Source organism: Ambystoma mexicanum, chromosome 9, assembly GCF_040938575.1.
Source record: "Ambystoma mexicanum isolate Mex_15411 chromosome 9, UKY_AmexF1_1, whole genome shotgun sequence".
NCBI classification, from domain to species: domain Eukaryota; kingdom Metazoa; phylum Chordata; class Amphibia; order Caudata; family Ambystomatidae; genus Ambystoma; species Ambystoma mexicanum.
Window position 1 is genome coordinate 1,023,595,059 of NC_090931.1, and position 27,013 is coordinate 1,023,622,071.

Consider the following 27,013-nt stretch of genomic DNA (forward strand, 5'->3'; position numbering starts at 1 on the left):
TGGAAATCTGAGGGTCCCTTATGCTCGGGGAGCAGGAATTTTCATGCTGGTAATGACAAGCATCGGACAGCTGAGCAGTGTTAGATGAATCTAAATAATACAAAACCATTGTAAGGTGTTGTTTGAGTGCTCAGTGCGATTGCTTGATACGAGTGAAAATACGAGTAAAAATATGAACGGCAACCACAGGCTGCCAGAGGCGCATGGTTTACCTGCAGGCTTCAGTGTTCACAAGCCGGTGAAAAGCATGTCAGTCCAGGAGTAGAGAGCAACGCAGACTGGAGCTGTTTACCAAGATGTCAAGTGCGCATGTGCAGTAAACGAAATGCTGTACTCGCGCGCGTCCGTAAATAGAAAGGAGTCATGGCAATGTAACGCTAGCACAGCATACACGTCACCAATGGCTCGAGCCTCCCGATTACTGCAGAGGCTGTTTCAGGAGGAAAAAGCACAATCGAGCTGGCCTGAGCAGCAATAACCGCAGGTCGCCATGGGAGAGATAGCCATCGATGTGTGGATGAATGACACAGGAACTACTCCCATGGCAAAAAAGTGAGGGAGAGCATGAAATACTGAAGGAAGATGCGCGATTGGTTTGAGCGCGTCAGGAGGGGGTCGGTAGAACATCTCATGGAGCTGAAGGAGTGTGCACTGTGCACAAGGCTAATGTGAGAACATGGGGGGGCGGTAGAACATCTCATGGAGCAAAAGGAGTGTGCTGTGCGCACAAGGCTAATGTGAGAGTTACTGGAAGCAAAAAGTGTGGACAAAACAGAGATGTAGGCCCTAGATTGCACTAGTAAGGAGGCAGTTATACTCGGCGGGGGCTCGGTGCATAAGGGCATGCCGGTTTAGCTATGGGGGGGGCTCAGTAAAAATGGCCCTGGTGTTGTGCCTCATTCAAGCCAGAGGATGTGGATTGGAGTTTATACATCCACCATGATTCTTTAAAATTCAAGGAATTTGTAATGTTGCTGGTATTGTACACTTTGTCTACCACCCACTAGATGAAATTGTCTGGGCCATGTTGGAATTCAAGAAAGTGGGATACCAATGGTGACGAGAGGGTTTTACAATTAATTCTGGACCGGTGTTCACCATTTCTTTTGTGTACTGGTCTCAATGTCTGTCCCACATATCACAGTCCACAAGGGCATTCTATAATGTAGATCACGTTGCATGATTTGCAATTTGAAAAATATCGTAGTTTCCACTCCTTGCTGCCTTATATAAAAGGAGTTCATTTTTTTGGTCAGTCAGTCTACATACTGTACAATTACCGCAGGGATGATGGCCATTGATTTCTCTAAGATTCCACAGAGTAGATCTGGTATTATTTTTGCTCATCCTACCATGGGTGAGCATATCCTTCAGATTTTTGGATCTCTTCAATGCCATTCTTGGCATGGGTTCCTGAGGCAAGCTCAGCTGTATGAGTGGCCAGAATTTTCTTATTAATCCTTTAAGTTTGGTAGTACTGGGCCCAAATGTAGTCACACAAGCCATGGTGTTTTCTTTCTCGCTATCCTGGATTTTGGGTGAAAGTAGTGCTTCTCTTGGTGTAAATCTAGCCCTCTTCTGGGTGTCTCTGAGCAGTTTTCTTGGGTAGCCTCTTGCTTTCAACTTGTCTTCCAGAGCAGACACATTCTTTTTAAATTCTGAGATATCTGTGCAGTTCCGGCATACTCTTAAAAACTGCCCATATGGGAGGTTGTTTCTCAGATTACGTGGGTGATTGCTTTTGTAATGGAGCACTGTGTTGCAGTTGGTCTCTTTTTTAAACATGGTGCTTTCTAATTTGTTGTTTTTAGGTCTGATGGTCAGATCCAGGAAATTGATACCCATGTTGCTGCTGTAAATCGTGAATTTAATCTCTTCTGTGTGATTGTTGATCCAGTTAAAAAAATCAGTGAGGTTGTGATTTTCTCCTTTCCAGATGTAGATAATGTCATCGATGTATCTGTGCCATAGCACAATATTATCAAGAAAAGGATTGCATGTGTTGAGTACATGGTTGTATTCGTATTCTGCCATGAAGATCACAGCCATACTCTGGCCAAATGCCGCCCCCATTGCTGTCCCACGGATCTGCAGGTAAAAGGTCTCCTCAAATTGAAAAAAGTTGTCGGTGAGTGCTAGTTCCAACAGTTCAACTATAAAGTTGGTGGGAACTCTTGTTTGTATCATATGATGTGTAAGATGGTGTCTGATACATCCCACCGCTGAATCTTGAGGGATGCTTGTATAAAGGCTGTTAAAGTCCATGGTGACTAGTATATCTTCAGATGCATTAAAGGGCTGGTGTTCAAATTTGTTTATCGTTGACATGGTGTCCCGCAAATATGTCGGTGTGAGCTGACTCAAAGGCTTTAGAAAATGGTCAATGAACTTTCCGATAGGTTCCAGGACTGAACCGCAGCCAGACACTATGGGTTGTCCTGGTGGAGTAGTCCAGTTCTTATGAAGTTTAGGTAAGGCATAAAACGCTGGAGTGCGTCCCTCTGAGTTGTTCAAAAAGATTTCTTCTTTATCCGAAATCCAGTTATTACCCATGGCGAAATTCAGTTATCTCTTTGATTTTTCTTTTTATTTCTGCAATTGGATCTTTGCGCAGTTTTTTGTAGTTATCCTCTTCATTTAAAAGTGCCAGCACCATTTTCTTGTATTGGTCTTTGCCTTGTCAGCTGCTTTTATGAAAATTGAAGTGTTTTCTGTCAGTGACTTCAATGCTTTCTGTTCACCCTGAGTGAGGTTGTGTCGTTTATGTGATGTAGCTGAACTTCTTTCATTTCTTGTTTGATGCATTATTCAAAAGCAAGAACGGAAGCCGGCATCTCATTATCACTAGGAAAGAAGTCAGATTTAGTCCCCAAACCTGAATCTTCAAGTTCAAGGGGGCTCCCTTTGTCATGGAAGAATATTTTTCTTCTGATGGTCCTATAAAAGTTTGTGAGTTCTTGGTCTAATCTAAACCAATCTGTATGGTTCGTTGTTTTCTTAGTCTAGCTAAGAAACTGCTTTGCGCTGACGCGAGCCAGTTAAGGGCTGTGTCCCACTCAGATGACCCGAGCCACGTGCAACTTGCACTCGGTCTTCTTGGGAAGCATAGTCCGTTTTCAATCATGCAAATACCGGGCTCATAATACCGGACTCAGAAGTAACGTCATCGCATCGGAACGGGAAAGGCACCGGCGGCCATCATTGAAAACACAATCCTTTGCCATCCTCCCAATCCGGCAGTGATACAGAGGAGAGACCAGGGCCTTCCAAATCAACATGTCCAAGGCAACCAGCAAATCCAACCCCCGCCTGCGCAAGAAGCGTTTTTCTGATGAAGAACTCAACATGTTGGCAGACACCCTTGCTGCCCATGCTGATGACATAAATACCCATAACCTCAAGAGGGAGGCGCAGCAGAGAAAGAGGGAGATATGGGAGGAGGTAGCCCGCAAGGTATCTGCAGTCGGCACCACCCCACGGACAGTCAACGACTGCAAAAAAAGGTGGGATGACCTCCGCCTTAGGGTCCGCAACATCTTGGCCAGCAATCGGAGGGAGGCCATGGCCACAGGCGGGGATTCCCACTCCCCAACAAAACTAATGCACTGGGAGGAGACCTGTAGTACCTTCATCCAGATGGAGTCCATCGAGGGCTTTGGTGAGATGGAAATGGGTGCCGCAACATCTGGAGATGGAGGTGAGTGACCCTGCAGACCCCAGTAGAGGAGACCATGATGTAGCACAAGTGATCAGGAATAGAGCCTAGGCAAGGCAATGCATGTCCCAACACACACACACATCAACACAGATGGAGGCTCAAACCCTGCCACACTGAAATGCATGCTGAGTGCCAATCCCATTACCAACAGACAACCAACACACAGGGACCATTCCCATGTCATACATCACACAAACCCTAATACAACGGCATGCCACCTGCCATGCAGCATTCCTGAATTGAGACGTCACGGCAAATGCCAAAAGGCCCCACTTCAATCCACCCTGTGTGACACACCTGTAAGACATGAATGCATGATAATTGAAAATCTCCACAGCACCATATAATGCATCTTGCATGATACACCATCACTGATGCCCTGCATCTCTTCTACCCCCCAGGCACCGATGGAGAAGATGCCAGTGAGGAACCATCCACAAAGGCATCCACGTACCGGGCCAAGACAACTGCCACAGGCAAAACCCCCTCCGGCCCAGCCTCGCAGCCCACGCCAAAAGCCAGGCCGAGTGCCCAGGCAATGCCCGCACATGAGGGCCCCACAGCTATGCCTGAGACTGGAACCACCGAGCTGCAACACCAGCAGAAGGGGAGGCCAGTGGCACCCACTCTACAGAAACAAGTTCCGTGGGCGAGGCGGCAGCCACAGCACCACTGAGCGACATTGAAATTGGAGCAGAGGAGTATGTGGACGAGGAAGGCCTTATCCATGTGGAATGTCCATGCACCCTAACCCCCTGTCCGCCCCCCACCCCACACTCAGGCCACACCCTCCAGCACCATTGCAGATCCTGCTCTCCACACTTCAGACCTCAGCACCACCCCCGAGGCCAGCCCTGCAAATGCATGCCCGGTCGCATCACCCTCAACATCTGCTTCTCCCACTGACCTTGAGACACGGCTAGCAAGGGTGGAGGCAAGACAGGATTCCATGCTGGAACTTGTCAGACAATATGTGGCAGAGGGAGAGGATACAAGGCAGGAGATAGCGCAGGCCATCGCAGGGAACACTACCACCATTAATGCTTCTGCAGTGATGATGCATGACAGTCTGGGGGCCGTCACGCAGGTCCTGACCTCAATCCTGCAGCACATGCAGCAGCAACAACCCACGCCAGCCGTACAAATCACTACGGCATCCACCCCATCCTCCACACCCGCTTCCTCTGCACCCTCCAGCCCTGTGCGTCTGACAAGGCGCAGTGCGAGGCAGTCAGAAATGCTGCCCCCGGACACCAAGAAAGCACGGAAATAGTGTGGGACAACAATGGGAGTGGGGGAGATGGTGTCGTGGTGTATAGGTGTTTAAGGTGGTGTTCATTGGGGCTATGGGGAGTTCTTTGGGGGTATGGGGAGTTCTTTGGGGGGTATGGGGAGTTTTGGTGTTTTGGTCGGGGGTGGGAGGTAGCACTTTACTGTAGTTTACATTAATAAACCTGTTGTGTAAAAAATCATTTCATGCCTGGACATTGTTCATTTCATGTGTATCCATTTTATTCATGACAGTGCACAGTGCCCAACTCCCCACATACCCTGTGTGCATGTCCACATGGATCCAGTGCTCAGTGTAGCACTGACACATATCCATCAACATCCCTGTGGTTCAGAAGTATTCGTCAATCAGTGATTGGCATACGCACGGCCATCTTGTGCATCACGTACTGGCAGGGGTGCTGCTTCTCCTCCATCTTCTTCCTCATCATCCACACCCAGTGCATGCATGTCAATGTCAGGTGGCAGCGGTACATTTCTCCGGACGCATATGTTGTGCAGCATGACACAGGCCATGGTGATCTTTGCCACCTTCTGAGGCCTATAAAGGAGTGCTCCACCAGACCTGCTTAGGCAGCGCAACCGCGCCTTCAACAGGCCAAACGTCTGCTCAATCACGACAGGGGTACGGGTATGAACCCGATTGTACTCCTCTTCATGGCTGTTCCGCGGGTTCCACACAGGGGTAAGTAGCCATGGCTTCAAGGGATATCCTCCATCACCTGCATGCGAATACAAAGAGGTCTGTCTGAGTCACTCTGAGCTGCCACCTTCAGGTTTCACAGCCATGGCCGCAGCAATTTGGTGTTGACATGTACATGTCCCTGTACGTATGCACAAATAGTATTTAGATGCATTGTATACTGCAATATGGTGTGCTAGTCTGGATGGCGCTGAACAGATGATGCAGGGTGATTACTTGCCTGCTGATGCGGATGTACTCTGGATGCAGGGCGATGTCTTGCGTCCCATGATTGCTGTGTATACTACTCTGTGAATGATCACACTAGCCACATTGGCACAGTTGCAATCATGTTTGGTCATGCATTGGTTGACATACCCATGGTGACCAGGTTGTGAGTCTTACATGTTGTCATTGATATACGGCATTGGTCCAGTGTGCAACAGTGATGTGTCATGTTCAGGTTGGGAGGTTCAGGTCAGGAGTGTTTAGCTCTGAGTGCATTCTCCACTCACCGCCCATTCCCACCCTGGTGGAGTATGCATCCCCCCACCTCACAACCCCAATGCACTGCCATGGCCAGTCAGGAAACTGACCAAGCAGCCAGGCACGTCATCCAGCATGTCGCTCCATGTGACAGGGTAGCGTGGAGTTACGCAGCACCAGGGAATCATGTGTAGATCCGGGATATCAGGTGCAACAATGTGTGAAGATCTTGCTGGAGTCACATACCATCTGCACATTGATGGAATGGTATTGCTTGCGATTGCGGTACACTGCCCCTAGGGTATGGGGGACTACTAATTCTACATGGGTGCAGTCGAGGACACCAACGCAATTGGGTATGCCTGCCAGTGCATGGAAGCCTACTTTGGTGTCAGCAATCTCCTGGGCAGTCCGTGGTAGGGATATGTGGGTGCTAGCACGCTTCAGGAGGGCATCCAGCACTTGGGTCAGCATGCGTGAAGAGTGGTTGTGGTATGCCATGCAGCTGGCCCACTGTGTGCTGGTAGGTGCCTGTGGCCAGGAAGTGGAGCACAGACACCACCTTTAGTAGCGGGGGGATGGCAGTGCGTATTTCAATGAGGCTGACAATGTCGTCATGTATCATGCCCACAATGGTGGTGATGGTGTCCCGGTCCAACCGGTACAGGGTGTGGATCTGAGCAGGGGTTAGATTGAATGGACTGGGTCTGATGCGAAGGATTGGTGGTTGCCTACGAGGTACTACTGGCTGCACTGGTGGTAATTGCTGGGCCTGTCTCACCCTCCTTCTCCTCCTGCGTCTCCTCTGTGCTGCCTGTTGCTGTAGCTGTAGTTGTTGCTGTAGTTGTAGCAGTATAGGCATGTCCTCCAGCCCCATGATTGCAACAGCTAGTAGTATCATTTTAATGTAGGAAGGGGTGTGGTGTGTGGGTGTACTCCTTTTATACTGGGACAGGCTCCATTGACTCCACCTGTGGTGATTGTGTGCACCTGTGGCAGTTGCCTTGACTGCAGGTTGCTGTTTACGGGTGCTCCGCGATGCCTGTATGGCCGCCATCGTGCAGGCCCTAATTACCGCCTTCGGGATGCCGGTAATTGCATACCCGCTTGAGTTGTGATGTCCTCCCATTACCGGCATCCCGGTATTTACTCTGCGAAGGGGCGCTTGTACACGCGTGAGCCAGTATTAAGGGGCACGGTATGGGCAGTAGCGGTATTGGCGGGTTGTTGGGTTGTAATGGCCCGGACCCGTTAATGATGCCGGTAATACCATTCCGCCTTCCTATTTTCATTACCTCCATTCTCATAATGAGGCTCTCTGTGTTCTTCTTCTCTTGGGGAAAATAGTCTCCCACAAGTTCTCGGGACAAAAACCATTCTCATGGATCTTGCACACACACAGCTGTGTCTCAGATCAACCTCACAGTCAAATGGATATCACAACCCAGTCCCTTCTTGTATCAAGTTACAGGGATATAATGCCCAGCACTTATTTTTCCAGAAGTCCTCTCCATATGGATATCGCCTCCAGTGTGTTATTTGTGATGTAGACTAAGAGGATAGAGCCTAGTTTCCTTCTTCCTGATTCTGGGTTGTAGTGTCCCAAACCACTCTAAGGGAGTGTATGCTCTTCCCACTACTTAAGAGATGTATTGCCCTTCGCGCTGTCTACCTCATTACGAATCAGGCGTTAAGGGGTTAACGGCGCCGTAAACGGCGCCGACCCTTAACGCCTGATTAGAAGGTCCGTTAGCGCCATGGTGATATTAACGCCTGCTTTTTGCAGGCGTTAAAATCCATGGCGCTAAGGGACCATGGTGCTAATTACGCCACCGTAATTTACGGTGGCGTAATTAGCGCCTTCGCCACTCCCATTATGCCCTATGGGGCAAAAATGGGAATGGGGAAGGGTAAAATGGGAAATGGGGATTTACCGCCCCACTCACCTTGGAATGGGGCGGTAAATCCGCCATCCACCATGGCGTAAACGTAGTTTAAGCCATGGCGGTAAAGGTACGGCCCAGGCGGTAACTTACCGCCTGGGTCGTAATGAGGCACATGGTCTACCTTTCTACCTATCTCTACCTATCATGGATATAGTGATCATTGCACTCCTATAATGAATACGGTGCCCTTTGCAACCACAAGGGATATAGTACCCTTTCCACTCTCAGCTAGGGAGCCAAATGCTCTTGATTCAGAAAGCTTTGTAGCCCTTGTTGGGATCCTCTAGTTGGTCCAACTCCTGAGACATTTCCTGGGCTTGTTCTACAGAAATCTGGTCCTTGACTCCACCAACCTCAAGTTCTTCCCAGGTCTTCTTTCAAACTCTTTTACACATAGGCAGCTTTAATGTCCAAAGCCACTTCTGGGTCACACTTGGTCTCTCTAGCTTCCCCTGGTGTGTTCACATCACTTGCTTCCTTTACAGAAAATCTGCACACCAGCCCTCGTCTCTTACTGCTCCAGCAACTCCCACCATTACCAGCTCTCTCCTAAAAACCTCTTGCTCTTTTCTATTCTATGATTGGCTTACTGTGATGTTAGTTTATTTGATGTTTTTAAACTGGTAAGGTGCTTGGTCCATCTTAATTGCCCCTCCTGCTATTGGTCCAGGGCCTGACAAAGTTATGAAAGGCCAATAAAAGGCCTGGCAGCCATCTTTGTGTCAACGAAAAGTCCTGCCCACTCAACCAGCCTGCAAATCCTACTGTGACTTCTGGGCTTGCTCTCCGAATCGTCTCTGATTTTGTGGGTGGATGTCCCTGATTGTCCCAGCCCTCTTGATGCTGGATCTCCATAATGGTCATGGTATGTTTGCATGGGTTTCCAATCTCGCAGGCGGGGCTCAGTGTGTGCACTCTGCAGCTAATTTCTTCTCGCCGGTGTCTGAGGGCAATGTGTGCTGAATATTTTCATTCTGTATCTATCTACTGGAGCTTACTTGGTTTTGCTGACTCTATTTTTTCTGCCAGAATGTTTTCAAGAGATGGCAAAATCCTCTAAGGCAGTGTTATCTTTTGATCCTCAACCTTCACATAGGCTCAAACATCTGGTGAAACCCTGGCTTTCCTTTGAAACCACAATTGCCAAAGCCGATAGCGCTATGATTGGGGGTTACACTTCTTGAGATATGCATGTAAGCACAAAGAGGGTTGGGAGGGCAGATAACTGCCCATTTAACACAGGCTTATGTCGGTTTTGATCTATATAGTCTTTGACCCATGTCACTTACGTTGGGGGCATAGCCCTGCAACTACAGGCTGTACATGCCTCTGGGCAACACATGTGTCTGGCTAGATTCTTTGAGGCTGGCTTTTATGGATTGCAAATACCACTCGAAGCCTTCGAGCTATGGATGATGTTAACGATCTGACTTTTTCACTGTTTATAGTGCCATAACGCATCCTTGGGTTTACATTCGCTCTAGAGAATACACTTGCTATGTTATTTATCCACTCACACAACCACATTTACAAATCATGCACCTCAAAGATCAAAGAAAAACAACACAAAACCCTCACAAACCATGCATGTGTTCCATTTCCACCAGCATACCGATCTGCACCGTACAGCAAACATACACTTAGAGCAAGCCGGACCTATTTGACTTGCCAGTACTTTTCATACTTTTCTTCTCATAGGCCAGACTAAGCTAACAATCAATGGACGGCATATGAGTTGCACTTAGAATTGAGGAATTAACAGAATACCTTTATAACGCTTTGTTTTCACTCCATAAACACTATCTGATAAACATTCACAAATATACAGAAATGTCTGTAGGGGGTAAGGCAGATTTATGTCCAGAAATAACTGATATTGGAAAAATGATGTCATGGACTGAAGCAATCAAGTAATATAAAGAGGCCGATTCATGGAATTAATGTGCGCTGAAAATTCCCGCGCAAGCGTGTGAAAGCGTGCGGATCGCAGCACAAGTGCGAAAATCGCAGCGAAATCCGCGCACAGCGATTCATGGAAGCCTGTGCGCGTGTCAATCCCTGGATGTGCGCTAAAATCCTGCGTGGCGCATGCTGGCACACACGTCTCCAAACAGCGTGCGCTACGTGCACAGCGAAGGCGCACATAGCGCTGCACACACAACTAAAGTAGGAGGAACAGGGGGCGTAACACGCGGAATGGGGAACAACGTGTGAAAATGTGGGCGTCACGGGGGAAGTACAGGAGCCAAATGCACAGAGCGCCCACACACACGTCTACAACACATATTCATGGAATCAAACAGGGCCAATGCGTGCACCAAAAAAGACGGGCTAATCCGGAAACACGTACACCAGCAGGAAGCCGGCGTACGTGGACCCGCGCAGCATAAAAGTGTGCGCAAACAACAAACAAGCACAGACGCCAAGATGAATATACCGTTCCTCGCAGCAGTGGTCGTGGGATACCGCACGAGGAGGAGGAGGATAGTCAGGCCCATAATTTTTACACCCAGAACCAGCCTTTTTGGGATCCCTGATGACCAGGTGTATGGGAGGTACAGGTTTCCACCTCACATAATACTCAACCTGGTAAGTGAGTGGGAGGATGACCTCACATCACCCACCCTGTGCTCCCAAGCACTGAGCCCCTTCGAAAAGGTGCTCAATGTACTGCACTTCTTGGCCACTGGTTCATTCCAGCGGACAACTGCCATAGTGGGGGGGTCTCACAGGCCACGCAGTCACGCTGCCTGCACCAGGTGTTGGCCATCATGACTGCATGCCCATCAGTCCGCAAGGCACATATACCTGCCCAGAACACCTGCAGAAAGGCAGGCTGTCGCCCCGGATTTTTACGGGGTGGCACACTTCCCCAAAGTGCTAGGTGCCATTGACTGCACCAATGTGGCTCTGCGTCCTCCCAGGGCAACTGAGCACATCTACAGAAACCGCAAGCACTGGCATTCCATCAACGTGCAGGCAGTATGTGATGCCAAGGGAATCATCACCTCAGTATATGCCAACTATTCAGGGTCCACCCATGATAGTTTCATTTACAGAATGTCAACCCTAAACCGGGACCTAGAAGCTGGGCGGCATGGTGATACATGGCTGCTTGGTGAGTATAAATGCCCCTACACATGCATGCATGTCAGATACTGAGTAATGTCACAACTCCACTAATGATACCCATCATCACCTCCCCAGGGGATAGTGCCTACCCACTGAGCACACACATGATGACGCCAATTCGAAACCCCACCACACCACCCGAGGTAAGATACAACACAGCCCATATTGCAACCCGGGGCATAGTGGAGCGCACATTCGGAGTGCTCAAGTCACGCTTTCGCTTCCTTGACCGCTCTGGTGGGCAGCTGCTATACGTGCCCCCAGTAGTGTGCAGGATCATAGTGGCAGCATGTGTCCTGCACAATGTTGCAACATGCCGGGGCATCCCCAACCACAAGCGCGGCCGCTGTGCATGGGAGGGGAAAGGGCATGTGGTGAGGCAGCCCGTACGCAGACAGTGGCTAATTACTTCACCTAAAATCACACCCCTGTGGAGTGCACACAGAACTGGCACATACCAGCTGACAATCAATGATGATGACATAAGGGACAGTCAACTGTCACAACCATACCAGCCTGAGATTGGTCACCTGGAATTGTTACATTGTGTACATCCCTACCTGCCGAAAGACAACCAATGCAGTGTCACAAAAAAACACACACATTTATGCTGCATGAATGACTACCCCTTTGCAAAATACAACATGAAAATAGTGCCATGTCACCCAACCCCTCCCCAGCTCCGCCACCCAACACACCATGGCATGTCATGCAATGTGAAAGCAAACAAAGCATGCACAAGACCTGACACAAGTGTCACAAAGTGCACTGTCCCAAATGGAAACTGCCCACAGACAATATGCTCCCAGTAATCAATAACAAACAGCCCCAATGAACAAATACCACCAACACAATACAGCAACAGAACATGAAACATTGCAAAAACATGACAGTACTTAGTCAAAGTAGTGGTAGTCTTACAACCTGAATAAGCCAGCACATTGACCCCTTCCAACTGTAGAGTGCTGCTGCCACGCAAATGTGCCAGTGTACTGCATACAACATGAACTCCATCTGCAAAGGAGACGGCCTTGTGAAGACATGAGGAAGGAACCTGCAAATTAGGAGGAGGACATGGATGCACAAGCACATATCAAAACACCATGCAGTGTAAAATACAATAATACCACTAGGGATGTACACACAGTATTGACTACAGACTGCCCACACAGCTCATGGGAGCCCAATGTCACTGTGTAAGTCACTGTCACTTGGTCACACCCTTTGCAAGCCCATGGAAACGGGAAGCAGGAGGGGTGTGTGTGTCATGAACCAAAGCATCTAACCCAAACTCAGGACAAGCCTGCATGTGCCCAGCCGGAATACAGTGGATGCCCACGGGAGCCACACAAGGCAACACACTGTAAAAATAAAATAAAAAATAAAAAATAAAACATTGCCATTTGGGGGGCAGGGGGTGGGGAGGCCACCCAGGAGGTTCAAGAACAGGGTGCACACCAACACCCACCTGCGTGGATGTTGCGGAAAAAAAATACCTCCATGGGCTCATGGCCTGCACGGCTATGCCATTGTGGGAGAACTGCTGTCGGTGTCTTCACCCTCTGCTGCTGCATCAGGAGGTGGTGGCACTATGGGAGGCAGCCCACGCAAAGCCCTGGTATGGTCCTCCATGGCAGCAAGCATGCGGGTCTGGAAGGTCTGATTCTGGAGGATTAAAGTGCAGAGATCCCCATGCAGCACGTCACGGGTTGCCTGCACTTCTGCATGCATGGCCTCGTGGGATGCCCGGATCTCCTCATGTGTTGCCTGCAACTCAGCTGAGAGCGAACGTGTGAGCTGCTCCAGCTGCTGTTCTGCCCTAATATTTCGGGAAGCCTCAAGTTCAAGCAGACTCTGTCTGAGGTTATGGAGTTCCACCCTCAGTGCTTCCCTGTGGCCCTGTGACTCTATTGATATGGATTCGCGCAGAGTCTCCAGTGCCGCCCGTCAGTCCCTGTTGGATGCCATTTGCCTGTGTGATTGGCAAATGGAGTCTGTTGCCTGCTGTTGTGGCTCCATCTGCCTTTCAGGGGGGATAATGGAAGTGGCCACCCTCTCCATTGCCTGAGCCATCATTTCTACTGATGCTGCCTGTTGGTTTGCCATACCGTACATGGAGTTTTCCCATACAGTATTGCCTGGTGGCGCACGGCTACCGCGTTGGCGGGCACCACACCTGTTTGGGGCAAGGCGATCTGCACCTTGCTGTGCTGGCACTGCCTAAGGCTGCAGGACTGCATTCCCCCTCTGATCTGCTGGCCCAGGAACAGGATCAGATGCTGTGGAGTGTGACCCTGCATCCGTAACTGCCAAAGGCGGACCTACCAACACTGACATCCCCATAGAGGGTTCTAACCCTGGTCCAGGTGGGTTGTACAGAACAGAATCCCTGCCAGAAGCACTGACCTGCAACAGCACATACCTCTCATCATCCGACTCAGCACCTGAATAGAGGTCTGGGGAGCTGCACCCAGAGGCACCCCTCGACAGTATGGTCTGCAGTACCAAAGTGTTTTCACCCACCACCACACCCCCAACTGGTGCCTGGTCATGGCTGAGAATCCTCCTGGGTCTGCACAATCTCCTGAACCTCACCAGCATCAAGTGCGTCGTCACCTGCAAAAACATGAAACACAGGAAATGGAAACAGGCATGAGCACCATAGCACACACATAGGCCTGACAAGACAGAGATCCTGTACATGGTTAACACATGTCCCACATGACTATAACCCTGGCATGCATGCACTGTCAATGATTCTAAAGGGGGGTCAAAAAGGCAGGCAAGGAGGACACCAAGATGGAAAAACAGCACATTTGCAGCATGTCGTGTAGCACTGGCATCACACATCAGCCTGTGAGTGGCATGTCCAATACACATACATGACACATGCCAGCACACAGATGTCATGTAGCATAGCCATGGTAAATTAGACAACTACAGCGATATGTCAGTGAATGAGTACTGTCACACATCCATGTCACATGGACATGATGAGAAGATTAATGCAGAATAGTGTTGCAAAATATGCATGTGCCACACACTGCAACACATCCAGTGTACAATTAGACATTGATTGTAGGCAGATGTACACATCAATGGTTGGTCAATTTCAACATGACAGGAAACAACTATCATGTTCCACATGCAAACAGGCCCTAAAAATAAATTTCAGCAGGCCAATACTCCCTCGCCCTGAAAGGTTTAAACATTCACATAACCAGGCAACTAAAGTGGCACAATGTGGGGTGTAAACAATGACAGAACCATGTCACATATGTGGCATTAGGGATGAAAAAAAATAATAAAAATGGGATAATCTAAACAATCAGCCTGAATGAACACAGAAAAAATCAGAATAATGTTGTTGCAAGATGATAGTTCAAGTGCAACAGCAGTGATGTGGGGCTAATTGGATACTGTGGGCAGAAGGGATACTGTCATACCCAAATCAAAGGCACATGAGTGGATTGGAAGAAGCACATGGGTGACCCATTACACTCAGGAGTACACACCCTCACCTGGCACTCAATCAGAACCCGTCACCCAAACAACATACACATGGATTACACACACATGCATGGACACTCACTGAACAATGCCTCGTAATCAGGTAGCTCTCCCACGCCTTGGATCTGTTCCTCTGTGAGGAAGGTCCCAGCAACAGACTCATGTTCAGTGAGTTCATTGTCCTCTGGTGGAGACCCACCGCCAGTCACCAGAGTAGCGGCATGATTTTAGGCCAGCTTTTTCTTTGCTCTGCGTTTCAGGTCATTCCACCGCTTGTAGCAATCATCAGCTGTGCGCCTCACAAATCCAAGGGCACTAATGCGGTCCGCGATGGTCTGCCAGTGTGCCCTACGTTGACCAGGTGTGGTCTTGCACCCTGCAGTCACCACCATTTCGCGGCTATGTGCCGACACATAGGTCACAAGTGCATCAAGTTCGGGGTCATTAAAGCTAGCCTTCCTTAACGTGCCGGACTGTGTAGCCATGTCTGGGGGCTCAGCCTGTAGTGCCAGAGCACCCTTCTTCCTCTTTTTCAAAGGTGGAGCAGAACCTGAGTGGCTTGCGCCGCTCTGGTCAGTAGGGGCAGAAGCACAGGTGGACCGGGTACTGGGAGTGTGCAAAGGCACAATGACCATAGGTCTTGGTGCAGGCATTGGTTGAAGTGTGATGTTGGCAGGGGCAACGTCAGTTTGATGGACCAGGGCCGACACTGTCCCGGCTGGGAGACTCAGAGCTGGGGTGGATAGAGCTGCAGCTGCCCCTGCAGCCTCCCCACCCTGCCTACTTGGGGCAGCAGATGACATCGCTGCCCCAGATCCACGTGGCCTGGTGACACCAACTTTCACTGGCACACGTGGCTTAGACTTGCTGACCTGGAAGTCAGCCTGGGAGTCATCCTGTGCCGGGTCAGGTGCCACAATGGGCTGGTCCAACAACGGCTGAGCTGGGTTGGTGTCAGCCACTTTTTCCTCAACCATGGAAGGGGAGCATGGGTGTCCCTGATTGGTTTTCCACACATGAGCGTATAGGGGCACCCTGCAAATCCTGGCCACGTCCCCTACCGTGCCCCCCATGCCCACCTTTTGGAGGTCGCCCACCGTTGCCTCCCTTACCGCTTGGTCGCCTCCTAACCATGGCTAGGATGTTGTTGTGCGAATGGGAGTTGCAGTAAACAATTGTCCTGGGCAGTTGGGGGTGGAAGGGGTAGGGTACTAGATGGAATTCGTACCCTAGTGCTCTAACAAGGCTGTCTGTGACCCCTGGGGGAAGATGACGGGTCACGCAATGCACAGGCACCCCAAAAACAAAAAGTAACGTGCATGCGACCCCTCGTAGACCACGTACGTGGAAAAATGAACCCGCACTATGTTGTGGCACCCAGAAACACAAAAACAAGCGTACGCGTGTTACAAGCAGCCTACAATGACCTCTGAAGGGGTACGCGACACAGGGCAAGCACAGTTGGTAAATGCGTGCGTGACTCACCGTCTGCCTGGAAAAATAACGTGAAAAAAATGCGTGTGTGCGCGTAGGCAACACCCCCACCAAAAGAAGAATTGTACACTGTCTGAGGAGACAGGACAAAAGAAGAAGAAAATGCTGTTTGAGGAAACAGGCCCAAAAAAAATAAAGAACGCTGTCAGAGGTAACAGGGAGTACGAACTTGAAACGCTGTGAAGTAATCGCGCGTGAACCAACAAGAAGTACAGAATTCACCCACTCGCTCTCCACGAAAAGCCCATACAAGGGAATGGGGTCCTACATGTACCTTTTAAAGCGGCCCACACGTACAGCGTCACTTACACGTGTACGCGCTAAGGCCCTTTCCTCCAATTACATGAGCTGACACTCAGACGTGCAGTTTTTGGATGTGTACGATGAACATGCACCCGTGTTGATGGAAACACCTGCGCGTGTCACGTCACTTACGCGCGTAGGATTACACGCATTCACATGCGGACGTGCAGTTTTTTCACGTGCGCTGAACCACTATGCCCCGTCACGAGTGAAACGCCCGCGCGAGTCACGTCACAGAAGCGCTTTCGCGCTAAGGGCCTTTGGTCCAATGAAACCATGTACGTGTGCTGATGCGCTTACTCGCTAAGGGCCTTTCCTCCAATTACAAGCTGATGTGCAATTTTCTCACATGCCAAATCACTCCGTATAAAGCTGGCCACGCAACAACACATGGAAGATCACGCTCCTGCCCAGAAGGCCGAATTACTGCCCCTAGAGCCCCGAGCACGCTACCACCTGCCATCTGCTGCTGTCTGCCTGCCTGCTGCCCACGTGCCCTGCTATTTGGTTCCTGCACGTCAGCCAGGGTTTCAGTTGCTGTGTCCACCCCTGCTGGAACAGAAGACTCCCGACTGCGATACCATCGCTCCACAGCCCAGCCCCAGGACCCAGTTGCCCACCCACGCCTGCCTCGGGGGTCGCCATGTCGGGGCAAACACCATCTGAGACCACTGGTGACCCCCAGCCAGAGAGGCAGAGGGCCACCAGCTTCAGTGTGAAGGAAGTTGGTATCCTAGTGGAGCATATCCTGGGGCATTTTGATGCCCTCTTCGGAACATCACGCGCCAACAAGGACGGACAGGAGAGGATTTGGGACGACGTAGTGGTTGCCATCAATGCAGAGGGGGTGGCAACCTGCGACATCAAGCACGTCAAGAAGCGCTGGGAGGACTTCAGGTCCAGAACCCTCTACAAGGCCCATCGCCTCGCAGAGGGGGCCCGGGTCAGCATGAGTGACATCCAGATGAGGGTCCTTGAACACGTAGGCCCAGCGCTCCACGCCCAGATCCTGCAGAGGAAGACCCATCTGGAATTGAGCGGTAAGTGGCCAAGCATTGGGGTGTGAGACAGGGCATGTTGCAGTGTGCTGGTAGTCTGATAATTGCCTGAATGTGTGACATAGGCCATGTATGGATGTGTATGTGCAGGGACATCATGGTCATGCATGTGAGACCAGTAATGTGTGAACCACATGGTTGGTGCATGAGTTACAATGCAACATGGGAAGCTGTATGGCAAATGCACACATGAAAGCATGCCAGTGTCTGTTTTTGCACATGGTGGGGGTGTGAGGGATGGGTGCTGCTGTTATGTACATGTATGGTGCACATGTGTGTGTTTCTGAGAAGTGTGTGTGTGACTTAGGTACGCCATGGATTCATGACACATGCCTGTGATGATGTGTAAATTCACTCATGCAGTGCGGTCACCGTTGTATACACTGTGTCTATCCACTGTGTCTGTGGTGTGCAAGGCATGATGCATGACCCTCCGGTGATGTGTGCGCATGGGATAAGTGTGAGCCATGATGCATGTGAGTTAGAGGCAAGATTTTGGTTAATAGAGGCCCTTGTACATGGATGCTGATGTTGATTGCAGGCTATGTGCCTGTTCATGCATGTGTGTTGCGTGCATTCACCCATCTGTTGTGGAGGGACAGGATGGAAGTGATGTTAGACACTGCAACTCATGTGTTATTGCTTCCTGTCTAAGGGAATGCTGTACTGTACCCTGATGCTTGTGTTCTATGTCTCCCTCTACGCAGCGTCAAGTGAAGAAGAGGGCCGAGACGGCGCTGTGGAGCCAAGCGGCAGGGATGCCTCACCGGGCGGCGACGCAAGGCCCAGCCACCCTCCCAGGACTTGCCAGCATCCGGGAGCAAGGGGGCTGGTGCCGCGTCTGCCACTACGGCTGTGGCGGAAGGGCAGGGTGAGCCCCCACAGGGGATTGCAATGGCGGAAGACGGTACTGAGACATCCAGGTTGGTGGTCTCCACAGAGGAGGAGGAGCCCGCTACTGAGCTGCACATGGGGCCTGGTGGGGGTAGTACCACTGATGCAAGTGGTGCAGTCCAGGGCCAGGGTCAGGAGGCAGCACAGGTCACCGCGGAGGGGCCTGTGCATGTTCCTGTCCTTGACCCTGTGACTGCACCACCATGCACCAGCAGGGATGCCCCGTCCCAGGCCCGTCCGCAGGTAGGGGAGAGTGCCATGTTATCTGCCTCTCCACTACCTGCGGACGAGGGGTCCCATGACCGTATGTGCTCCGTCCTGGTTGGTGTCGTGTTGCGCACACGTGACATTCGTGATGACGTGCATTCTTCCTGGGTGGAGAACGCACACCATCACGAACAGCAGCGTTGCGACGTGGCATTGTTGGGAGGGGCCCTGGTCAGTGGGTTCCTACATGTGTTGCGCACTATGGTGGACCTCTCCTCCTCTGTGGAGACTATGAGCCAGTCGTTCTCCCTGCCGTCTTCTGGCCCAGATTCCACCAGGGCCCCCTGTGGACCTGGCCTGACCAACACAGCCAGCTTTGTGGAGCTCACATCCCTGCCACAGTCGGGAGTCAGCGGTCCAGCAGGGGTGGACACCACAACTGGAGACCAGCTGATGGAGGATGTGCAGGCACCATCGGACAAGGCACATGGACAGCAGCATCAGCAGGAGCAGGCTGCAGGTGGGAGCAATGATGGCTCGGGGACATCAACATCGGAGGGGCAGGCATCGGCCAGAGGGCAGGAGGACCCAGGAATGGGAGTGTCTTCCGTGTGGCAGCGGTTGGGCCAGCAGATAGATGCGGATCGGCGGCGGGCGGAAGAGGCGTGGCTCACCATGGTCAGGGTGGAGTTCTCCATGCGTCGGGTGTTGAAGCGGGCAGAGTGTCTCGAGGCAACTCGCAGGGAGTTGGAACGGGCCATGAGTGCCTCCCTGCGAGACCTCAGGACAGCAGAGAGTGAGCCGCAGGACTTGCCCGCCGCCATTGTATATAGTTAGATAGTGTTAGGTTTCCTTTCTGTTTTTGTTTATTTTGGGGGCGCTTGCACCACATTTTTGTATATAGTTTTTTATTAGGTAGTCTTTTTTGTAGGTTTCATTTCATTTGTTGGGCTCATGGACCCTGGATTGGTGATTTGAACAGTGGATTTGTCTTTTTTTTTTTTTTTATTTCACCATGGAGCAATGGATTTCACATTTTTTTCCCTTGGATTTGCTTTGTTGGACTGAGACTTTGGACACATTTTCATTTGAATTTCTTTGGATTCTGATTTCATATTTTTGATTATTTTCCGGACATGCTGTGTTTTATTTCTTCTTCACATTATTGTGTATTTTCTTTTCATTACATTCATTTTGGGTTCAATACATTTTTGTTTCATACTTCGATGTGTGGTATTCTCTCATTGATTTCATGCATGTCATGATGTGGGATTTAACATTCACTTGCACCCATTGTGTGTGTGTGATGGACATGTGTTCATTTACATACTTGCCATTCGGGTTGTATCATGTAATGGGCATTTCTATGTGGGTGGATACAATACTTGGTTGGGTCTTTGGGCTTGGGTGGCGTGGGGTGTGATGTGGCTGGCCATAAGGCCCATGATTGAGGATCGTCATGACATGGGGCAGGGGGACATGAGTGGGGGCCTGCTGGCAGGTGCCCCTGACTGCTGGGGTGTGGGGGTGCTGGGGGACATGTGTGGGGGCCTGCTGGCAAGTGCCCCTGAATGCTGGGGTTTGGGGTGCTGGGGCACATGTGTGGGGGCCTGCTGGCAGGTGCCCCTGAATGCTGGGGGACATGTGTGGGGGCGTGCTGGCAGGTGCCCCTGACTGCTGGGGGGTGGGGTTGCTAGGGATCATGTGCGGGGGCCTGCTGACAGGTGCCCCTGAATTCTGGGGGGTGGGGGTGCTGGGGGACATGTGTGGGGGCCTGCTGGCAGGTGCCCCTGACTGCTGGGGGGTGGGGGTGCTGGGGGACATGTGTGGGGGCCTGCTGCCAGGTGCCCCTGACTGTTGGGGGATGGGGGTGCTGGGGGACATGAGTTGGTGATCACTAGTGCAAGTTGACATGTGGCATGGCTGGGGGGCATGCCCATGGTGGATGGACTTCCTGCGGCACATGACCCGGGGTGCAGTGTAGTCCCCTGTGGTGTGGGCTGCCTGCAGGGGCTGTGGAGGGGGTAGAGGGGACACCTGGGAGGGCCTACAGTGCTAATTCACGTGTGGGACTCCACGCGCACTCCACTGGATACACGTACCCTGCTCTGACAGCGAAATTGCATGTGAAACTTCCGGCGCACCCCCGGAATACACGTACCCCACTGCACAGGGCCTATCGCGTGTGAAACTTCCTGCGCACCCCCAGAATACACGTACCCCACTGCACAGGGCCTATTACGTGTGAAACCTTCCGCGCACCCCCAAAATACACGTAGCCCACTCGCACAGGGCCTATCGCGTGTGAAACTTCACGCACACCCCCGAAATACACGTATCCCACTCGCACAGGGCCTATCGCGTGTGAAACTTCCTGCGCACCCCCAAAATACACGTACCCCACTGCACAGGGCCTATCACGTGCAAAACTTCCCGTGCACCCCCGAAATACACGTACCCTGCTCCAATCGTGTGTGAAACTTCCTGCGTACCCCCAAAATACACATACCCCACTCGCACAGGGCCTATCGCATGTGAAACTTCCCGCGCACCCCCGAAATACACGTACCCCACTCGCACAGGGTCTATCGCATGTGAAACTTCCTGTGCACCCCCGAAATACACGTACACCACTCGCACAGGGCCTATCGCGTGTGAAACTTTCCGCGAACCCCCGAAATACACGTACCCCACTCGTACAGGGCCTATCGCGTGTGAAACTTCCTGTGCACCCCCGAAATACACATACCTCACTCTTACAGGGCCTATCGCGTGTGAAACTTCCAGCGCACCCCCGAAATACACGTACCCTGCTCCAATTGCGTGTAAAACTTCCCGCATAACCCCATAATGCACGTACCCCACTCGCACAGGGCCTATCGTGTGTGAAACTTCCCACGCACCCCCGAAATACACATACCCCACTCACACAGGGCCTATCGCGTGTGAAACTTCCCGCGAACCCCCGAAATACTCATACCCTGCTCCAATCGCGTGTGAAACTTCTCGCGCACCCCCGAAATACACGTACCCCGCTCCAATCGCGTGTGAAACTTCCCGCGAACCCCAGTTATACACGACCCCGCTCCAATCGCATGTGAGACTCCCCGTGCAGCGGGGTACGTGTATTCGGAGGGGTGCGCGGGGAGTTCAACAGGCGTTTTCGTGGTTGGGGGCTTGTGCGCCATGTACGGGATTTGTGCGCTGTGCATGGCGCACGGGAAGGGTTTGGGGGCGTAACTGGAGCTAATGCAGGGTCGCTGTGCCGCTCTGCGCCACGGCTGGTTTTGGAAACTAAAATCCATGAATACGCTGTGCGCAGGAATGGATTTTAGCGTACGCGGCTGGCGCAGAAAGTCACACGCTAACACTGTGCGCCAGCCAGCGTGCCACTTGTGTGCTGAATTCTATGAATTACCCTGATAGTTATTACTAAACCATATGTGCTATCAAGAAGTATTTGGATGTTACTAAACCATATACACTATAAGACATACAAAGACATTACCAACTGTCAACAGATACCTGTAGACTGAGATAATAAAACGTATTGTCAGATTACTTCTTACATTTGTCGGAAGTATGTTTGGATGACACAGGGCATTCTACCTGACATGTAATGTTATGATTTGTGCTGTCCCTTCAATGTAGTCAACAACTAAACGCACACGCACACTGCAAACACACTTACATCAAGATGGAGAAGTCCTTCTTCTGTTATGAGAATGCCCACAGATGTATGGTTACTGGGAACAGCGCCTAACGTAATTACAATGTTTTATGTGATAGGGGATACTGCTTAACTCATGGAAAGCTCAATTGCTTACATTGGGGAAATATCATGTGTGCTTTTCTCGTCTCGTCACCACTTATTCTGCAACCTGGTCTTACTTTCTTCAACATTGTTAGCTATTCCCTTGTCAGTTCAGGACTTGTTTACTCTTTCCCTTTGTATTGCACTCCTCTGCATTTTCACACAATCGTCACAATAACTTGCATTCTTCGCTACCTTTCGAAATGTCTCTTCTTTACAGTTAATGCCCTTTTACAGCAGTTGTTATTGCCACTGGTCAATGTCTGACATGTTTCCCCAATACCTCTTTCTTTTGGCCACCTTAAACGATCCACTTTTATTGTTAAGGGGATTAACTCCATTGCTTTTTCCTTTGCCATTATGATGCCATAGGAACATCTACAGTATATCTGCAGTTCTGTATAACTAGGCTGACACTAGTGTATGTGAATACTTTGGCCGTTGCTTTTCCTGGTAGTTTGAGTGAATTTCAATGACAAGCTAATCTCTGCATCTGTTGTTCTCTAACTTTAAACCAAGTTACTTATACACGGTTTGAATAGCTATGCTCTCTCGTGATGCTTTTTCTCAGGTACAGTCTGTTAACCTTTTACACTGTATGACATACATGTCTACAACCTATGCAACAGACCTGATTGAAAACATGCCAGTGACAGTATACCTGCTTTAAATGTATTCACAAGATGATACCTAAATGTGCTGAAGTAAATTCATATTTATTTCGTTTATTTATTTAGGCATTTATATAAGCCCATAAAATACCATTTCTACAACAGACTCTAATTCCCATGCAACCTCCACCATGGATTAGTGTATATGTACTTGTTCAAAACCAGAAGGGTTTAGCACTGTTAGCCCCTTACTACAAGAATAAATACTGAATTAAAATGTATTCATTTATTTAAAGGTTTATTCAGTGATGGCCCTGCCCAGAGAAGATCTTGGAGTGCATTATAAAGTTCAAAGGGAAGAGGTGAAAAAGAAATTAGAATTTTTTCAGAACAAGAAAGGAAGGTAATTCTGGATAAAGGACAGCAGGAACACGGTCTGGCTTTTCTCTTGGTCTAGCTGGGTTAGGTGGGTGGAAAGAGATACATTTGGAGGTGTTTTTAGAATGTGGGAAGGGTTTCATGGATGTTGAGTGGGGGGGACTACTTGGCTCTAGGTGTCCATTTGGGTGAAGGCCTGTTTTTTGTAGGTTAGCTTGCGTTTGTGTTGATAATGGCCTTACGTTTGTTGTGGAGGAGGGATGAGGCTTTGAGGTGGATGGTTTGTATAGAACGCTGAAATCTCTGTGAAATCGAGAATCAGTTGAGCTGCGAGAGAGCCGGGCGATGTGTCAGTGTCTGGGTAAATGTAGAATGACTCTTGCTGTTACATTCTGTGTGGGTTCTAAAGAGGTGAGAGTTTTCTGGGGGGAGTTCAGTTAGAATAGAGTGAGTGCCTGGACTGTGTTATAAGAGTTGTTGAGGGGAAGGTTGAATCTGATCTTGTTTAGAAAGGGCAGTCATAGGTTGTATGCTTTGATGACATCAGTTATGGAGTCTCTGAAGTATAAGTAGGGGTTAATGGTGGAGTGTGGGGACTTTATTGGTGTGGAGAGGAATGTGTCTTTGTGTTGTCTGTGATGCTTTTATTGATCCAGGTGGTGAGATCGGGTTTATTCCTGAGGCAGAAGATGAGAAGGTATTCAGTATGGATGGGTTCAGTTTTAGGAAATCGCTTGTGGCAATGAGGGATAGACTATTTCGGAGGGTGTGGAGTTCTGAGGAGGAGGAGATCTTGAAGCATAAGTGTGTGTCATCTGTGTATTTTGTGAAAGTGGACATCATGGTTGCTTAGAGTCTGCGCAAGGGATTTAATGTAAAGGTTGAAAAGGAGCATAGATAGGCAAGAGCCTTGTGGTAAAATAGTGTTAATTACCAATGAAAACAATAACAGTTCTGATCTGATCTCAGAGATGTTCAGACCCAGTGGCAGCTGGCAGCACCTGAAGTGTAGGCAAGTGATGGTCCCTCAGGCAATGACGCAGGCATAGTTTGTCCTGCAGACACACTAAGCCTGATTTACAACATTTGTAAATCAGGCCAACTAAATGTGATTTGCATTGGTTATGAAAAGTGATATTTATTTTTCATCCGTTGTAATTGTGACAGGTGGTTAACATGTCCTCACAACATCAACATCACCGAGTTTGGCATCTGTGATCATCTCAACAGAACATTAAATCACTGCAGCCAGTATCTTACACTTAACACTTTACAAAACCCTCTTTGGTCCCTCTAGCTTTGATCTAACTTCTCATTCTTTACCTTTTCTTGACATTGTATTTATTATTTGTGGTACCCCTGATCATGATCAGTGGTATTTTCTTTGAAATCTGATAGCTAGACCATTCAAAAAAAGGACATCAGCACCAATCCTGCAAATCCCATTAATTAATATGAACTGCATGTCAATAACTATAGCTACAGCTAACACTGACCTATAATGCTAACCCCTATGCCAAGGGTCTACAAACCTAGGCTCTCCAGATGCCTTGGACTGTGACTCCCATGATGTATTTATTACCTTTGACTATGCTGGCTAGAGCTGATGCAAGGTGTAGCAAAAACACATCAGGAGTACCAAAGGTTGCTCACCCCTGCCTTTGTGCAATTGGGTAAGAAAATAATTGGCTTGAACAAATGTTTTTCATATTTTTACAAAAATCACCATTTTTTTTAATGGCCAAGTCACATTTAATATATAAGCTTCTACAGTACCTGATTGGGGGAGGAATATTTATTTTCATATTCGGTTTGGTTTTCATCAATCGAAAGATGGTAGCCCTTTCTTCTGATACTATCTTCAGATTCAGACTTGTAGTACTTTTCATTGTCTCCTTTCTCTTCTCCATCAGATTGTTCCTTTTGTTTTCTTTTCTTCCTTCTGTTCCTCCTTTCTTTTGCACTTTTTGTGCTGAGTTTCGATCTTTCAGATGAACTCTCAGAGAGCCTTTCCAGTTCACCATCTTCGTAGAAGTCCTGTGACTCAGCTGAGGCTTCTGCTGCTGCTGCTACCGCCTGCCAACAATGAGATGTATACAATAAGGTTCTGCTCATTATGTTTGCACTCAGTGATTTATCAAGTATCAATGAGGGATTTGATTTACAATGATATCACAACATCATTCGTGGAACTCCCTCTATTTTGATAGTGTATCTGGAAAAAGATGCCACTAACCCTATCCACGAACACAAGGGCTAAACTGAAATGATGATATCCAAGAGCACAGGAGCATGCCAAAAGATTCCTGCAGTCCTAACTATAACAAACTATCATAGCATTTCAGATTCGTCTGCTCTTTCTGGGTGAAGCTGGGCAGTTAATCACATGGATTTCTCATTAAATGACATAGATGAGCTCTAAAAGGTCTGTAGTGCAATATACCTCCGTGGCCCATATGAAACTGTTTTCTTTTGTGGTTTAGTTCAGTTATCTTACTTTATTGGTGCTTCTGTATATGTACAAATTTAGCAAGAAAATGTGAGTAACACCTCTGTTGCTATACTTTTACTGGTTTCCTATGGCCTGTCATATCAAATTTAAACGTGCCTGTAGAACTTAAAAGATGGTACATCTAGGAAAACGCCCCTTTCTGGCCAGCAAGCTTTTAATATTAGGGTGCATCATGGGTCTATTGAAGATTGACCTGCTTCATTTGAAGGTAGCTAAGAGCTCAAAGGCTGCAACTTGCAACTATCACTTTTCCACATACATAGTTTGTCGGTGGAATCAATTTACCCATGATCTTTTGTACAATGTAATCGTAATTTGCTCTGCTTCTGAAAGAAGCAAAAGACCTGTTTTGAGTTATCTGGTTTTGGGTAACCATGTCTTTCTAATTTACTGCTTCTCGCAGTTTCATGTTTTTTTATTTTTGAAGACGAATGCTGGTCAATTTCATTTTAAATGCAAATTGCATGGAGGGCACCACATTCCTTTGCACTTAATTGCAAACGTTCGAATCAGTGCACTTTTCAGCTTTTCCACCACATCGTGGAAAAGGGAAGAATAAAGGATGGGCAAAATCCCCTTTAGCCTTCACTTTTCTACTAGGAGGTGGAGGCCTCCAGCAATTAATAATTGTGGAAGGCATTTACAATGGATTCCCATGAAATCTTTTTGCTGTTGCCAGGTGGTAATTTCCAGGGGATTGCATAGGAATTAAAAGCATTACTGACATCATGAAAATCCATGGTGGTGGGAAGGCAGCTGCATTTTTCTGGTGAAAGGGAATTGGAGGTGAACATGCTATGTCCACCCTGCTTCCCACCTCCTCCTGACAAATGCACAAAGATGAGATGCATATCAAAAAGTGGCTGTCAACACTTTTACCTCACATTTTTCTGATCCACCAGCAAAAGAAAATGACCCCCTATGTATTTTTCGATGATTTGGAACTGTATTGTGTGGGGGCTTTTTGTTTTGCTTTAT

General features: G+C 49.1%; 1 protein-coding gene across 2 annotated transcripts in view; it reads right to left on the reverse strand.

Annotated features, from left to right (window-relative positions):
• LOC138488902 (sodium channel protein type 2 subunit alpha-like) overlaps positions 1-27,013 on the reverse strand; it is a 1,546,115-nt gene that overhangs the window by 589,235 nt on the left and 929,867 nt on the right. For both annotated transcript variants that reach the window (XM_069616296.1, XM_069616295.1), the window contains exon 11: positions 25,300-25,599. In XM_069616296.1, coding sequence (XP_069472397.1) covers positions 25,300-25,599 — 300 coding nt within the window. The remainder of the gene's footprint in view (positions 1-25,299; positions 25,600-27,013) is intronic.